Source organism: Idiotropiscis lumnitzeri, chromosome 20, assembly GCF_059441095.1.
Source record: "Idiotropiscis lumnitzeri isolate Australia: NSW breed Sydney's pygmy pipehorse chromosome 20, RoL_Ilum_1.0, whole genome shotgun sequence".
Classification (NCBI taxonomy): Eukaryota; Metazoa; Chordata; class Actinopteri; order Syngnathiformes; family Syngnathidae; genus Idiotropiscis; species Idiotropiscis lumnitzeri.
In genome coordinates, this window is record NC_142410.1 from 7,382,589 (window position 1) to 7,399,473 (window position 16,885).

The 16,885-nt window shown below is 42.3% G+C and overlaps 3 protein-coding genes across 3 annotated transcripts; 2 read left to right on the forward strand and 1 right to left on the reverse strand.

Moving 5' to 3' along the window:
• The first annotated feature begins 98 nt into the window (after nucleotides 1-98).
• Nucleotides 99-3,381, forward strand: cd79b (CD79b molecule, immunoglobulin-associated beta). Its single transcript, XM_088285155.1, has 5 exons — nucleotides 99-165; nucleotides 1,069-1,377; nucleotides 1,585-1,703; nucleotides 1,967-2,020; nucleotides 2,088-3,381. The coding sequence occupies exons 1-5, from the start codon at nucleotides 105-107 to the stop codon at nucleotides 2,181-2,183; spliced, it is 639 nt and encodes a 212-aa protein (XP_088141281.1). The 5' UTR covers nucleotides 99-104; the 3' UTR covers nucleotides 2,184-3,381.
• Nucleotides 2,851-4,886, reverse strand: ifnphi4 (interferon phi 4). The gene is made up of 5 exons (XM_088285154.1): nucleotides 4,795-4,886; nucleotides 3,501-3,581; nucleotides 3,194-3,343; nucleotides 3,024-3,104; nucleotides 2,851-2,937 (listed from the first exon to the last, which is right to left on the reverse strand). Exons 1-5 carry the CDS (start codon nucleotides 4,795-4,797, stop codon nucleotides 2,851-2,853), a joined length of 402 nt encoding a protein of 133 aa, XP_088141280.1. The 5' UTR covers nucleotides 4,798-4,886.
• Nucleotides 4,887-6,617: 1,731 nt separating this feature from the next.
• plekhm1 (pleckstrin homology and RUN domain containing M1) lies at nucleotides 6,618-15,931 on the forward strand. The gene is made up of 12 exons (XM_088285277.1): nucleotides 6,618-6,829; nucleotides 7,811-7,900; nucleotides 8,888-9,129; nucleotides 9,797-10,420; nucleotides 11,140-11,437; nucleotides 11,677-11,842; nucleotides 12,539-13,474; nucleotides 14,132-14,277; nucleotides 14,343-14,536; nucleotides 14,611-14,674; nucleotides 14,875-15,032; nucleotides 15,314-15,931. The coding sequence occupies exons 2-12, from the start codon at nucleotides 7,847-7,849 to the stop codon at nucleotides 15,420-15,422; spliced, it is 2,991 nt and encodes a 996-aa protein (XP_088141403.1). The 5' UTR covers nucleotides 6,618-6,829; nucleotides 7,811-7,846; the 3' UTR covers nucleotides 15,423-15,931.
• The last annotated feature ends 954 nt before the right edge of the window (nucleotides 15,932-16,885 follow it).

A 16,885-nucleotide genomic window follows, 5' to 3' on the forward strand; every position in this document is an offset into this window, starting at 1 on the left:
AAAGTGTGACAACTCTTATTCTCTTCGACTGCACACTGTCACCACATTTCATGCACGGATTCCAGAATTTAGATTAATTCTTCTGTTTGTGTTTGTGTCTTTCCATGCCCATCATGAGCTGGTTTCTGTGTGGATTGTGCGCTCTAATGCTGTTCAACGTGTCAGGTAAAATAAGTCTTATTTTGTTTATGTGTTATTCTGGGGACTCGCTTCACTTCCTGGACATCTGGAGGAAAGAAGAAGTTAGTCATCGTAGTACTGTATTGTTATGATACCTATTGTTTATTTCATGGATGTATTTTTACAGAGTAGATGTAGATAGATACATTCTAGAAGAATAGAAAGAAAGAAGACTTCTTGTAAGTGCTGGCTGTGTCCTACACGTGACAGCAATCTACCATACTTTTACTACATCTGGGTTGTAGCAAGCCTTTTTGCGGCACAAAAAAAAAGGCATCAGGAGCGACAGGAACTTCTGGCAAGTGCTGGTTATGTCGTGAATGTGACACCAATCTCCCTGTTGAACTTCTGTAGCTTTCCACAAAATCAAAAAATGAACCATTTCGATTTTTGTGGCGTGGTGTCAATCTCCTGTTTTCTTTGATCGTATGTGATGTGGATTAGAGATGACGTGACACAAGCCTTGTTTTATGGGAGATTGTTGTCTCTCAGCTAGTAGTTGCCACAAGTGTCAAACTCGGGTCCTCGAGGGCCGCTATGTTGCTTGTTTTTTATGTTTCCCCGCCTCCTTTTGGGGTGGGGGGTTTCTTTATAAGAAAGGCCGTCCCACTCAATAGCCCAGACTTAAAAGAAAGAATAAAGAATATGACAGGTTGCTGTCAACTGGCTGGCCGTACTTGCCAGAAATTCCTGCAACTCCTTTTTCTTATATTAAAATATTTGACTAGTTTTGAAATTTGTAGTGATCATCGAAGTAATAGATAAAAAAATGAAACAATCTTTGCAGGTTTTAGCTAAAGAGAGAAAGATGAGTAAAGGACTCAGGAATTATTTGGTCTTACCCGTTACAAAACGTGCCCTTTAATGATTTGTCTTTGGTCCGCTCAGCCGCTGTGAGACGCGAGCTCTCCATCACCCAGAAGCCGCGCTTCTACGGGGTCAGGCCCAGCCGGTTCGTCACCATCTACTGCGCCTCCTCCCAGCAGCACCTGCCGGCCGAGGCGCACTGGTACAAGGCCGCCCGCTACGACCAAGAAGTCGCTCAGTGGCGCTTGCTGGAAGACGCCGTGACTCGTGACAAAGACCTGACGCGCAACGCCTTCCTAATCCTGCACGATTTGAGAACAGAGGACAGCGGCGTCTACTTCTGCCGCATTAACGAGACGTGGGGGGGCGGCACTCAGCTGCAAGTCGCCAGTAGGTTACCACTCCGAGCGGTGAACTTTTTTTTTTTGATTGACGCAACAGTTTCAGTACAAGTGTCCTACGCGTGACAGCAATCTCCCCTGATCTTGCCATGCTGGAAAAAATATCCCATTCTGAAAATGCAATAAGAAACTGCAGGACCTTGTGGCAAGTACTGGCTGTGTCAAACACATCAACTTGTAATTTTACCCCTGACAGGGCCCGTCAACCGAGCGCAGGTAGTGCACCGAAGTAACATGAAGGACGGCATTATGATCTTTCAAGGCCTGATGCTGGCTGTCATCGTGACGCTTTTACTTCAACGTAATCGCAAAATGGTGAGAAGACCAAAAAAATAAATACATAAATACAAATTAGGACAGGTTGCTAGTCAGCTTTAACTCATCGCCCTAATGTAGAATTTTTGGGTGACGTCATCCAAACTACATCTGAGAACCGTTGGCGACTTGGTTGAAACGGAAATTGTATTTGTGTATCAAAACAGGATGCAAAAAAAAAAAAAAAACTTGCTCACAATTAACAGGAAGTCAGCCATTTTGATTTGACTTTCTCACATTCATTCTTTTTTTTTTGTGACAAGTTGAAAAGGAGAGAGCGTATCTACGAGGAGCCTGAAATTGAACACATCTATGAGGTGAGTCACGCCACAGCATCAGGTTCGAAATTTACGATGTAATGCAGTGCTTTGCATTCGTGTGCAGGGCCTGACCATCGATGCGAGCGGAGACGGGGACTTTTATGAGGAACTGGCGGTGTACGCCAGGGCAGACGACTGCGCCGAGGCCCCGTGGGAGTGATGTCACGGTGACTGTATTGTGCGTGCTTTCATCCATGATGTCGCTCGTAAGCGTACAATATGCGAGTCGAAGCTTTTTTACGCTCCTTGACATGAGGCATCGGCCAACACTCGCGCCTTTGCTGGATTATGTCTTCTCAGTGTCTTGTTTTGATGAAAAATATTTTTAATTCACTATCATTTTCTATTTTTTGTGTGTGTGTGTGTGTGTATGCGCGTGTCATTTAAAATGTGCTATGCTGTTATTCATTAAATACGTCATTTATTTACAATCCTGTTTTTAAATCAATAATTGTTCTTGTATTATGCGAACAAACAATTCCTGAATTAAACAATGCACATAATTTATGGTCATTAAATAATATAATATACAGTATGCAATGACAAAATGCAATATTAGACACTCCCTGTGGTAAAAATCTGACTACCCCCATTGAGGCTTATTCCTTTCCTAGTTTTCCCAGTCTCAAAATAATGCTCATCCTGAATATGTATATCTTGGATCCGCCAACAAAAAAAAACAACAAAAATGTATATGGATCATTTATTTGTATTTTTTATTTGAGGTTTTTTTTTTTTTTGTACATTGTATTTGTTTTTGGGGGTACATTTCAAAATACTAATAAATTAAATACAAATAAATTAAGTAAAAAGAAGAATGAACATTTTCACTCGGTTAGAGTCAGCCTGCCTGCTTGAAAAATGTGCATTATGGTTTCACATCTGATCATCTTCCAGGCCTCTGGACTGTTCTTCTGCAGACATCATACGACAACTGTTAGTATTTGCATGGACATACAGTAAAGATCCACTATCGAGTTACGACAACAGATAAACTCACCTTTTCCACTAGAGTTTTCTGTGAAAGTCTCTTGAAATAACGCCCCAGCTTTTTGTTCCAGTGCTTCTCCTTACTCTTCTTCTATAGTCAATTGGATTTATTTTGAATACAGAGACCCAATAAAGCCTCCCACAACCCATCCCTTCCACGAGCGTGAATGTGACACTTACACAGGACAACAGGCCATCTTTCATCTGATGGATCACGTTGAGAAAGTCGTCCACTTTCTTCTCGCCCAACAGCAATGATGCGTGGTCAACACTGAAGAGCTCCGCCACCTCCTGCAGGACTTTTGCCACGAAACTGAGACGAACATCCGCCTGTCAAGTTGGACAGATTTTGAAAAGAAATAAGAGAAAGAGTCAAATAACACAGTAAAAATGTCAGTATTGTCGTTTTAAGAGATTGTTTAGGCTCCAGCGTTTTATGGATGGATTTTTTAATTTTTTTATTGAAGCTTTCACAGCAATGACTTACCGAAGAAGCATGAGCTGCTTGTTCGTACAGTTTACGGGGGAAGGCCACTGGGGTCTCGAGATCATTCGTGATGTTACCACCCTGCACACAAAAACACCAATACATTCACAAGAATGTTCTCTAAACAGACGGATTGTGAAAGTTTATCTTTTTAATACTTGCATACAAATGGTTGTCTTTCTGCAGCACCTGCCTACCCATCAAGTTTGAAATTGCGCCCCCTTGTGGAATGGCCCCGAAGAACAGATGCTGAGTGCCATTCCACCTCGACCTACCAACTCCTATCGGCATGTCGTATTAGAAGTATTTAGTTTTTATATTATATATAAACATTTATTATTTCGTGTTTATTACAGAAGGGATTCATTTTCACAGAAATGAAATTTAGCGAAAGTGCGACCTCCAATGGACAATTGCAGGAGATGCGTCACGTAGCAAAAATCATAGCCACTGCTCGGATTGGTTCCCCTGACGGGCCGGTTTTAACCAGCGGGCGGTATGTAGTCACCACCGTTAAACTACAACAGCATCGTGACATTAAACAGTTTTAAGTACAGCATTAGCTGTTTAGCCGCGACTTTTTATATAGGGTTCCTGATAAATGACGTGTGACGTCATTATGAGAGAGTCACGTGAACCATAGGTGAGGAGAGGGCAATACCTTTTTTCCCATTATTTCGTTGTTCGTGTGCTGGCATTATTTTCCAAACGTGCCTTAATTAGTTTGAAAAAAATGTTGGGAAACCGGGTTGCTTTCGGAACGCTACACCGTGTTACAAATGTTGGGCGTGTTTTACAGCGTAGTTCTGGAGCGTGCTTGGCGATTGGTGTACACCCAAGAAGTATTGGCCGTGGCGGGAAGAACGATTAAATCCCGTCAGAACCAAATGAAATACAGTCGCTGTTCTGCCATTATTCTGGTATCTAATGTAAATATGTTTATGTATTTTAATTTGTGTTCTGATTAGCTGCTAATTAATATGACGGCAAATGGAAAACGCTTTGCTCCACTTGTTGTGAAATTACAATTGTATTGTATGGTACTATCGCAAAGTAATAAAAAAAAAAAACTAAAACGCGTGTGAATGTGTATTTCGTTTTTGGCGTGTTGCACACCGTGCTTGTAAAAATTCCAATTAGTTCTAGAACATTCTGGCGCCAGCATTTCACGTGATCATAATAAAATGTATAAATACTCATAAACGACTAATTACATCGCAGTAATAACAATAAAAGTAACGGGGCTTTTTAAAACTCATTTAAAGTTACTTATTAGCCAAATTAGATGACTTACCATGTTTTTCAGTAACTCCAAGGCTTTGTTGTGAAATTCATAATACTTGTTTTTAATCCACGAACATCCCGGGTCAGCAGCAACGCTTTTTATGTTCCACAGCACAAAGGCAAACGTGATCCAAGCGAGCATTTGATTTATTTTTAGCATTGTGCGTGGAATCGTATCTATTTTATCTTGTTGACGTCCAAATGTGTTTTGAATCCGCCGCTCAGACTTTTTATATGCCACCTGTCGGAATTCCGCCTTTCTTGTGACGTCACAAAATGAGGATCGGGATTGTTTCTCACGCTAAAGTCGATTGTCACTTTTGCACCTTTGTATTATTTGTGTATTACTTGTGCCGTGTTATTATTACGTTATTGTTAATATTTTTTATGGGTTATTTTGGCTTTCAGGGCGTGCAATTGCAACTGCGTTACTTGGACATCTACCTATTAAGTGGGAGTTTCCCATTCATCGAACGAAAAGTGATTCGCCAACAAAAGTGATTGGCGGCAAAGGGAAAATGCGTTACAATCAGATTCAACATCGGAATCGTTTTAAGTCGCTGAGGGAGTTTAAATCCATTAAATTATTCCTCCCGTGGTGTAATTAAATTAACAGGCAGCGATTCTCCCTCATATTTCTTAAAACGTATTAATATAGCAAAGCCAAACAGCAAACAAATACAAAGAGCTAGCTACATTGAGGTTGGATTAAACGAATGAATTAAACGAATTCAAATCGAATCCAAACAGGGAAATTTAGAGCAATGTGTTCTGTATTATGCAGTTATATTTTTACAAAGTATGAATTTGTGTTATTTGCGCTGATATATACAGTATCGACATTTTGCTGCATTTTAAATAATACATGTGACATGTAGGTACATATGTAAAATTATGAATGCATATTTTCGGGGTAATTCCAGAAATGGTGGAGAATTTAGGCACCAACATTTTTTGAAAAACGGACTAACTATCTTCCATCTTATCAACATGTTTTTAATTAGCTGTTATATGTTGTAGAGATATTTTTCTGGGACCCTCTTACAGGAATTCAGGGCTTTCAAAAATATGAATATCGCTGGATAAACCCTGAAACATTAAATAAAGAAAGTAACATTTATTTTGTGTTCTAATTTTAGTTCAGTTTTATGTTTGTTGTTCCTCACATTGGTTAATTACCTTCTTTATAGTATTGCGCGTGTAATTCTCAGAGGAATTAAAAAAGTTTAAATGATGAAATCAGAATGTAAATATACATACACTTACAGAAAGGCATTAATATGCGCAATTGTGTATTTATAGGGGGGATGAACAAATACGGGTCGCTTGATAGCTTTATGCACAAGGGTGCTTTGACAAACTCGTGCTACTTTGGTGACACTCGTATTCCTCTTCTTTACACTCATAAAAATAAGATGCCATTGTTGGTGCTTTGGGTGCTGATGGATAGTTGTTAGTTGGATAATGTAATCGGCTGTGTATTTGACCAAATATTTATTTATAAAGGCGATTAAATAAAAACAAGTAATTTAAAAAATCTGTAATTTAGAAATATCCAAAGACATTGAACGCACCATCAGGTTTTGTCTCTGACACCGCGCTACCTTTGTGGACACTCGTATTCCTCCGTTTCACACACAAAAATTAAAGCATACATTTTCTGTTCTTGGTATCACTTTGCGTGTTTAAGACATGCTTGCATGCATGTTTACTTATAATATACATGTTTTGTAAGCGGAACGTAAGAAAAACGAGGGACATTTCCTTGATGGAGATACTGTAGCCAGAATATTCAAAAGCAAGTGAACGCACCATACTCTCATTTTCCCATGATGCACCTCGCCGCTCGTCCCAACACTTCGTTCCTGTCTGGCGTAAACAAACCTCAGCTGTCGGCGTTCATTTTTTTGTTACTTTTACCGAAAGTTTTAGGGCGTGCCGCGGTGGCAGAAACATGTACGGACTGACTTAACCCGACGACCTCCTACCTGGTTGACACTTTTGGGTTGTCTTTGGACCTAATGGAAAGTCAAGTCTGCATCTTGGTGAGGACGCGGCTAAGCTAGCTATGACATGGAGCTGCTCTGCTTGTTTAAAGTATCCATTATTGACGTTACTGAGACTTGAAGTGTGTGTCTTGTTTGTTTTTTTGTGTTGACTAATTTTTCTCTTCTAGTTCATGCACTGTTGTGTCTCGTTACCGGCTAACGCGAAAAACAAAAGTAACTGGACGTTTCGGGAAGCGGTAATTAAGACAAACGAGTACCTTTGATTGTTGAAACTCACTGTAACCGTTCAAGTCATTGTGCTTTTGAGTGGTTTTATCTAGATTGGATCATGTCAAATTGTGATTTGGACTCATCTGCTTCCACGGGGGCTGTAATCGGTGTCACAAGATCCTGTGCACATTTCAAAGCCTCTTTTTCATGTTGCAAAGCAATTGATCCCGTTGGAAAATTAAATGAATACGTAATGGTTTGGTTGGTATTGTTAAAATGAAATGGGTTATAATGCCCACTGGTGTAATGTACACAACATTTACCAAAAACATAAAATTATACCATGAAATAAAATATCAATCATCCATATAAAAAGATCTTCCTCGCCAGTCAAAATTATAAATATTCTCCTCTATAGTTATCGTGCCTCAACTTCCACAAAAACTATAAAAATGAGCCCCCCGTTTTTGCTGATAATGTTGAAAATTCTCGTCGTAAAAATGTCCCGAAATACGAAAACATGCATAGTACGCTGTTCTTAATAAATTAACATTCGAACCTCATAAAATGACTCGCCAAACTGCATTGGGGTGGGTTGAAAGCAGTTCCCAAAACAGACTCATGTTGGAAAAGGGACGAGTGGCTCACTGGCACGACACCAGAGAGGAAGGAGAAGCTTAAAGTTGGTCAATCACATGTCACGCTTGTGTTTTTCCGTCACTAAAACGGCTCGGCCTGAAGTGTCATCTGTCTCTCATACTCTTTCTCTCCCCTTGTGTGTTTTTTTTTTTATATGTTCCTTTGCAGCATGCCATGCCCATATAGAAGCTTGAAGGAGATGCCATGTTAGCCACGCACACGCCAGACCCGCCACAGGAGGCTAAACATGTCAAACAGGTTAGTCCTGATAATCATTTTGAATGCAAAAAAAAAAGGTGATTTGCTATCTTGCCTTCCTGTCTGTTTTATTATTAGTGTGACTGAGATTAGATTAACAGTTAATCTGCGATTAAAGCGGCCGGAATAGCCTCTTGATTCAAGGAGCCTTTCATTTTAGGAATGAGATGTAATTATCGTAACAAATGTCTTTTTAATTGGTTGTTTCTCGGGGCATCTCACAGGTGGTATATTTCGCTCCCTCATAAACCCCATAAATGTTTTGGGGAAAATCTGTTCCTAACATGTTTTTTTTTTTCCAGGGTAAAAAGTCGCAATCTTCCCCAATATAATATCCTATTACCCTAGTAAAGCCAAAAGTTTATTTAACAAGGGAAGAGTCATATTTTGACAAGTGATATATTCTAATATTCTGCCTTTTACTCTGCAAAACATGATTTTTCTTCTCTTAAAACAAAATAGGACTGCGTAGTGTGAGAAAATACGATGATATGATGGAGACACATCCAAGATTGTAACTTAAATTATTCCTGTGGAAGATACAAGTTATTACTGGAAAAATCTTTCAAAGACTGTTTGTGTATCAGCAGAGCTAAAGCAAATCCCAGAAGGCAAAAAGAAATTCATTCATTCATCTGCATTTTCTTTAAGCTTTATCGCCCTGCTCTTAACATCTTTTTTTTTTTTTTTGGACCGAGAGACACGACTGTCAACTGCAGAGTTGTCTTAATCATTGATCATGTGTTCACGTTCTTCCTGGCATCATGTGACTGTAGCCACAATGTTGCAAAGTAAGCATTAGGTCGTTGATCCCACTCCAGCAATTCTCAAGTGGTCTTGAGCAGCAAGTTTGGCTCTTCTCCTCGCACCTCTCCCCTCTGAGTTATTCATCGGTTTCCAAAGACTTCACTCTTTTTCTTTAAAAAAAAAAAAAAAAACAGTAAGAGGAAGAAGTGGCTGCAACGTTCCTGTCTCACCGTCACACAGATCAAGGAGAAGCTGGCGCAGTCGCTCAAAGCCCTGCAGAGGCGCTACGTGACGTCGGACGCGGTGGTCACCAGCGAGGATGGCGACGCCAACCTTCTGTGCTGCGCGCTGGAGGCCATCTTCGTCCACGGCATCAAGAGCAAGTACGTCCGCTGGGAGGCCGGGGGCCGTGGTAGGAAAGGCGATCGCGGGCCCCTCCCGCAGCCCTTCTTCTGGAGCCTCCTTAAGACCATCACTCATCGGTGAGTCACACCACAAGCACCTTGTGGTGCCCTATATTTTTGTTTCAAGAGGGAGAGGGGGGGGTCACAATTTGACAAGAATAAACACATTTTTCTTAAAAATTAAGCAGTTTTTTTTTAATAAAACGATTTTTAGGGAAGTCATTTTTTAAATGAAGGCTTATTTTAGATTAAAAAAAAAACAACTTGTATTTCTTTGTGATTGATTGTTTTATATATATACAAAAGTCGTATAATTGCTGAGACTTGTGGTTATATGTGTGTGTATATGTAGTATGTTTTCCCAATTAAAAAAAATCTCTTGTAGATATAGCTAAGTATTTGTTTTTCTTTTATGAAGATAAAGAGCGTTTTTGGAGATTAAAAAGTTACATTATTTTAGGAGGTAACTTTTTGCACTGTAGTATTTTCAGTCATTCTTTAGATCAAATCTAATATTTTTTTTAAGTGAAAAGTTCTATTTTTTTAATTAAAAATGTAACTAATTAAAAAAAATCAATAAAATGATAAAAATATTTTCAAGATAAAATGCCTTTTTTTTTAAGATAGGATTTGTTGCTTTATTTTTTATTTTGTCTGTTTTATTTTTATTTCTTTTTAACTGGTGCATTAATCCATGTCCTATTTTTATTTGATCTCATGTTTGTCCTATCTGTTCAACCCGAAGCGACGTGATCACGGAGCTGGAAAAGATTAACTTCTTGGGCACGGACGTGGGACGTTGCCGCGCGTGGTTGCGTCTGGCCCTCAATCACGGCCTCCTGGAGTGCTACCTGCTATCGTTGTTCCGGGAGAGCTCCCAGCTGCGGGCGCACTATCAGCCCGGCGCCCTTCTGCTCAACAGTGAGGATCGCGAGGTGCTTCTCAGTTACCTGCAGGGCCTGGCCTCGCTCACCTTCAACCTCTCGTACAAGTCGGCCGTCCTCAATCAGTGGACCACCACGCCTCTGAGCCTCGCCGGACTCTGCGCCCCGTGCCCGACCGACTCTCCGGACCTGCCCGTCAGCGGAGCGGCGGACCGGTCCGCGTGCAAAGACTTGTGGGATACGGTGTCGCAGTCGTCGGGATCGTCCGACACGGGGCCGGCGGTCTTGAGGGTTTCCCGAGGGTCCCGCGGGGGCGCCACAGCGCTTAACTCGTCCACGATGAGCCTCGACACCTCAGGCTCCTCCCAGCTCTCCTCCAGCTTGAGCTCAGACAGCCTTCTCCAGGGGCAGGACCCTCGCAGCCCCGCGGGGGAGCAGTGGTCCTCGGGCGACATCAGCAGCAGCACCAAGGCGCCCCTGAAAGCGTAAGCTATGATCTCTTGATACTCTGATTGAGAATTACTGAATCTATGTAAAATCATCGCAGATTTTTACATCTTTAATTTTCTTCAAATTTTGAGGTGTCGTTGGAAGTGGAAGGCATAGACTACAACAACAAACCTTTTTGTTATAAAACCTCCTAAATGGATCTTGGGGAACATTTCAAAGCTATTTCATAGTCCTGCGAAACTCATAGAATTAAAAACATTTTCCCAACTAAACTTTGAAGGTAAGTAAAACAAAAAAAAAATTTAATTCATTTCAAGTAATCAGTCGTACTAATAAACTTCTATTACGTTGAAGTCTTTTTTTATTTTATTTTTTAAACTTATGTTTGAAGCTCTGAGTTTGTAAAAACAACAAATTTTAAAGAGTTTGTAGGAGTATGAAAGAGCTTCAAAACATTAAGGTTCAATTAAAACTTCTTAGCGTATATAGAAATGTTCTTTTTTTTTTCGCCTTTTCCAACCACGCCTCAAAATTTTAAGAAATCTGCATTTTTTTTTTTGTCGGGTCTTTGATGTCGATCCCAAAAAATTGATAAGATTAGCCAAGGCAAGACATTTTTCTAATTCCAGTGGAACTTCAAAAAGCTGAACCCGACTGGACTGTTGCGCACTGTGGCAACTAGTTTCCACGAATTTATTAGAATTGCCGAAAATTAGTTGCTGCTCTTGAAGCGACTCCGAATTTGTCTCGTCAGATCACCTCCCAAGCTCCCGGAGAATAACAACTCCAGTCAGGATTCCATGCGGGAGGACTCCTTCGTCTCCAGCTCCGGCGCCGATCACTTCTCCGACAGCGATCAGCCGCCCAGTTCTGCGCTCTCCGACACTGAGCCTCCACCTGCGCCGCATGCTGACCCGCCTTTGCCCCGCCAGAATCACGTTGACCGCGCTCAGCCTGCCATCCTGGCAGTCCCGCAGAAAGCCGAGCTCGACCGCACAGAGAAAGGACTCGAAAGCGTGCTGAACACGGAGCTGTCATCAGATTCACTTGTGGTGAGCGAGCAACTCAAAACACGGGGGCGTGAATATCTTATATTCTCTAGATGTTTTTTTTTTTGTTTGTTTTTAGCCCATCATGAGCGACATGATTTGAAATTCACTTTAGCGACTGAAAACGCCATTTGCCAAGTCATGACACCCTCCGATTACACGCTTCGTCGTCATGAGATCTTTTTGAGACTCGAGTGTGAACGAGTGCTTGATGGTTTCACTTTTTGCGTTTGGCATTCCAGCACTCTCGCTCATGGATCTCCGACGAAGACATCTACAAGCCCCATGTGGACGAGGAGTCGGACCACGAGGAGCCGCCGCCCCCTCCACCTCTCGCTCCTCCTCCTCCTCCTGCTCCTCCGACTGATTCGCAGTCGCCACCAAGTGTTGTGCATCGCCGTCAAATTGGTAAATATAATCGACTGATTTGCTGTGACCTCACATGACACCGGAGCAGGTGTTTGCCCTCCGGCAATTGCTTTTGTACTCGTCTTTCCGGATATCACCTGAGTGGGTCTTCTAGTTAATGCGAGAAAGAAATGTCATTTGTCATGACTCAGAATTGTATCAGCCGATTTTTATGGTGGTTGGCGCTACCAACACTAACATCATTCATTGTAAGTTTTGTTTTTCTTATATCATGCTTTAGTTCATGGGTGGGCAAACTTTTTGATTGGCGAGCCACAATTTGACAAAGGGGCCGCACCAGGAGCAGATGAATGGAGTGTTTTGGTCATCTCACCTCGTTGGAGAAAAAAAAAAAATAATAATTTTAAATGAAAGTGAATAAAAGCATTACAACAATATATATGTCTTTGAAAAAAAAAAAAACACAGTATTTAGAAAATAAAACTTTTATCAAATTAATTTCAAGTTCAGCAGGCCGGGTTAAAACTGTTAATGGGCCGCATGTGGCCCCCGGGCTGTAGTTTGCTCAAACCTGCCTTGGATACACCACCGCTTGAGTGATTTTTTTTTTTTTTTTTTAATTTCCCTATTGTGGGACTAATAAAGATTGTCTAGTCTACAGAAATGCAGCTCAGGGGCCTTTTTTTGGTGTGACATACTTCGAATCTCATCTGTGTCTGCTTCGGCTTGGTCTAGGCCTCTCCAACCCTTTTCGAGGCTTGCTGAAACTCGGCCACCTGGAGCGCCGAGGCGCCGTGGGAATATGGCGGGACCACTACTGCGAGCTGTCTCCCTTCGAGTTCCGCCTCTACCTCAACGCGGAGGAGCGCACCTGCTGCGACAACTGCTCCCTGCTGCGGTGCGAGGACGCCCGCCTCACCTCGCCCGACGGACGCTTCGAGCTGGCCTTCCCCGGCAAGCGTCTGCACCTGCGCGCCGCCAACCGGGACGAGGCGGAGGACTGGGTGGACCGCGTCGTGGAGGCGGTCAACAAGTGCCGGCCCGTTTCCCGCGTGGACGAGCAGTGGGAGATTCTGGAGATGCCCAGCGAGAACTGCGTGGATGAGTGCAGCGTTTCTTTCCCGTGCTCTGCCTCGTGCAGCCCCGAGCGATGCTGCTCGCCCCCGCCGATTCAGGAACTCAACTGGACTCGCACGGCGGATTTGGAAAGGGACGCCATCAAAGAAGCCGTGCTTTATTGTTGCTTGGACGCGGATATTCGCTCGTGGATGCCTCTCATCTTCTCGCTCTCCCTGGAAGCCTTGAAAGGTTTCCGGGTGCAGGAAGGAAGCAAGTTGCTCCGGATGACGTTCCCTATCTACGAAGTGCGGGACGTGGTCCCTGACGTCACGCTGGGCGGAGCCAACTTTTTTAAACTCCTCACGCTCAGGGAGACGCTCCGACTGCGGGCGGAAAGCGCGGAGGAGGCGCACTCTTGGAGGACTCTGATCCGTGGGGCTCTGGACTCCTACTTGGAGAGTGGGGAGGAAGCGGCTGCGGTTGGCCAGAATGGTGGCGGAAACTTGCACAGACTGGTTCAGCACAGACTCAAAGAAGATGGTCCACTCTTGGTACATTTGTGCAGCGTGCCCTCGCAGAAGGGACTGGACACGCAGAGCTTCAAATGTGCAGGTAATGTGCTTCCACACATTTCATTTTTTGCGATTCGCTACTCACTATTTTTTTTTTTGCCATTTCCATTTTTTTTTTTGTTTTATTTCTAAAATACCGGAGACCAGTGCCAAAGACCCTTCTAATAGAAATGCAGTACTTTGGCGCCATCTTGTGGTGCAAAGGAACAATGCTGTTCTGAAGTTCACAGCTTCGATTAGATAATAGAAAAATACAATTTTGGCACCATCTTGTCGAATTTGGAGGCAATTATAAATCTTTGTTGTTAATTACTCGCGGGGTTTTGATTTTTGTTGCAGGGCTTGGCTTACCGTACAGTTATCGACCCCCAAAAAGATGTATAATTTCCAAAATCAGTTTAAATAACACTTTAATATGATTACAAACATTACTCTTAAGAATGCACTGGAAATGTGACACTAATACTCTTTGTTACCTTTTCTTTTTCATACTAAGATTGTCCCTTAGTCATGATTGTATCACTTCAACATCTCCAATTTTCCTCCATAAACAGTTGCCATCTTTTAGAGCAAAAAAAAAAAAAAAACCCAATAGAGTTTTTTAACAACAGGTTACACCGACGATACAATCCCTGACAACAAAAACTTGTACCGTTAAGTCATCCCTGCACGTACTGATATTGAATTGCATGTCCAGGCTGCTCCCAGCAGATCGGCCCATCGCTGGGACGAGCCCGCCTCTGCGAGTTCTCCGGCCAGTACTACTGCGACTCCTGTCACCATGGCGACACCACCGTCATCCCTTCGCGAATGCTGCACAACTGGGACCTCACGAAACGCGAGGTAGGCCTACGAGTACTGTCTTTGTCCATTTCCACGTGTTCACGCGTGTCTGCGTGCATGTCCAGGTGTCAAGGAAGGCGTTGTGGATTCTGGACCAGGTGGAGCAGGAGCCTCTGCTGAACTTGGACCAGCTCAATCCCGACTTGCCGACACACTCTCAGACGATGGCTCTTGTGCACCGCCTGCGGAGGAGGCTGCGGCTACTGGGCGAGTACCTGCTCACCTGCCGCAGCGGCGCCTGTAAGATGCTCCAAGCCAGGTTTGGACTGAGCCTCGTGTGTGTGTTTAGACGGCCTGCCATTTGTTGCAATGAAGTAACGGCGTCATTTTTAGGATGGAGCAGCGAACCTACTTGCTGGAGTCCAGCAGCCTGTACAGCGTGAGGGACCTGCGCGCGGTATGCACTGATGGACCTTTTGGGTGCTGGAGAACATTTTCCCGGCGAATCACATTTGCTTAAATCAATAGAACCCATTTTAGGGCTTGGGACTTGCTTGGCTAAAACTAATAACTTTTATTTGGTCTTCACTCTGAACCACATGAATTGACAATCTTTTAATTGTGTGCCGTATTAAATGAGGCGGTTTTCTCCTCCAGATCGCCGAGAACCAGTACACCGCCTACCTGGCGTCACTGTGCCATTTCGCCTGCAGCCACGTGTTCAGCTGCAACCTGTGCACGCAGCGGGGCTTCATCTGCCAGATGTGCCACAGCGACGACATCATTTTCCCCTTCCAGTTCGACAGCACCACCAGGTAATGTCGCTTTGTATCACAAAAAGTGTTGGGAGCACGGTAGAAAATGGACTTTTTAATGTTCTGCACTTCAGTCACACTTTTGCGCCCCTAAAACCAGCCAATTTAATCGTGGCAAGAAGTGTGCTGTAAAAATGTGTAATTCTTGATCCTCGTTTATTTTGATGAAATCTTGCCACAGAAACACGCGTCATTATTTTAAATGGTGTAAAAAAAAAAAAAAAAGCATGCTTAAAGTGTCCTTTAAATAACTTCACCCTGGAACTCTGTGTGTGGCGTAGGTGCCAGGAGTGCAAGGCGGTGTTTCATCGGACCTGCATGGTGCCGGGCCACTGCTGTCCTCGTTGCCTGAGGATGAAGAAGTATTTGGAGAGGGACATGCAGGACTGAGGCAGGCCAATAACGGGCATCTTGGTTCTTCCTGTGGAAGAGCAGCCAACAATCATGCAACCTCAAGTGCAATTGTTATCATGAATGAAAGTGACAAGTGGACTGATCCTAATTTATTGACCTTCACCAGCACAGTGAATTTTCATGAGATGACTCTTTTTTTTTTTCCGGGGTCTATTTAGCCTGCATAAGAAGTTGACAGTTTTACAAAATTAATGAGATTAGTAACATGTGCCTGAACTTTTTTTTTTTTTTTTTTTTTACTTTTTACGGCAATGGGACTTTTCTTAGGCTTGTGCAAAGCCGGCTACTTTTCCGACTTTTCTCATGTAGCGAATCAAGTCGATCAACAAGTTTGCACACTTTGCACTGACCTCCGACTGTTAAGTGGACAATACGGCTGTCGCCGTCTGCGTTAACGGTGACAAAACCAAGCAAGTCACTAGTGAGCATAAAGCTGTAATCTTGTTTTTGATGTATTAACAGACAAATAAATGTCTTATATTTCACATTCTGTTGATCTTAAATTATTTTATTATTGTGAAACGGTGTCAATGCTAAATGTCAGACATTCACACCAATACTGTACTTGTTTTAATTTGAACAATTTCCCAATGACTTTTCACGCAATGAAGGATAATAACAAAATTGCATCCAAATATTGGAGAAATTCTGCAACAAGTTGAAAGGTAAGATCATGAAATAGAACAATGATGTTGCAGTATTGCTGAAAGATCAGAGCACTTACTAAGACACTGTATTATCATGTTTGCAGCTCATAGTGGATTGGAGGTATGCCAGTATTTTGGGATTGTATAAGATGCTATTTATAACTAAACAAAAGCTTAACCAGCTTCCGTGCTATTTCTTTTCTAATAATGTGTAAGTATACACAAATGTTTAAAATGCAACAGATTTAAAACAGAATGCATTCCAATGTAGGACTCAATGTTAATTGTATTAAAAATTGGTAAATAGCTGAATGAAAGTAAGAATATTTCTAAATTTGAACTACTTTATTTATAACCAATAATATTGTCAAAAATACTGTATACAAAATGTTGTTTAGGATTGAAAATATATTAATTGAGATGAAGGAATTAAAAACAATAATTAACAAATATTAGGGGGGAGCTAGACAAATGTGGACCCGATTTAAAAAACGGGGCAACGTGTGTGACCCACAGTACATACTTTGCCCACCCCTGGTACGATTAACATAAATCAATACCTTTTGTACATAAATTTACACCTCAGTTGACAGATGGTGTCGCCAATTGTGCTTTGTTAAAAAAAACAAAAACGAATAAATTATTTTTTATATAATTTTATAACCTAGCATCTACCCACGGTAGCATAAAGACGCTGCCTTGATCACGTGATCAGATTCACCTGCGTTCCTCCCAAACGTCCAATAAAAAAAAGCCATTAAATTGGCTATAAACCGTAGCGCAGCTGCGCAT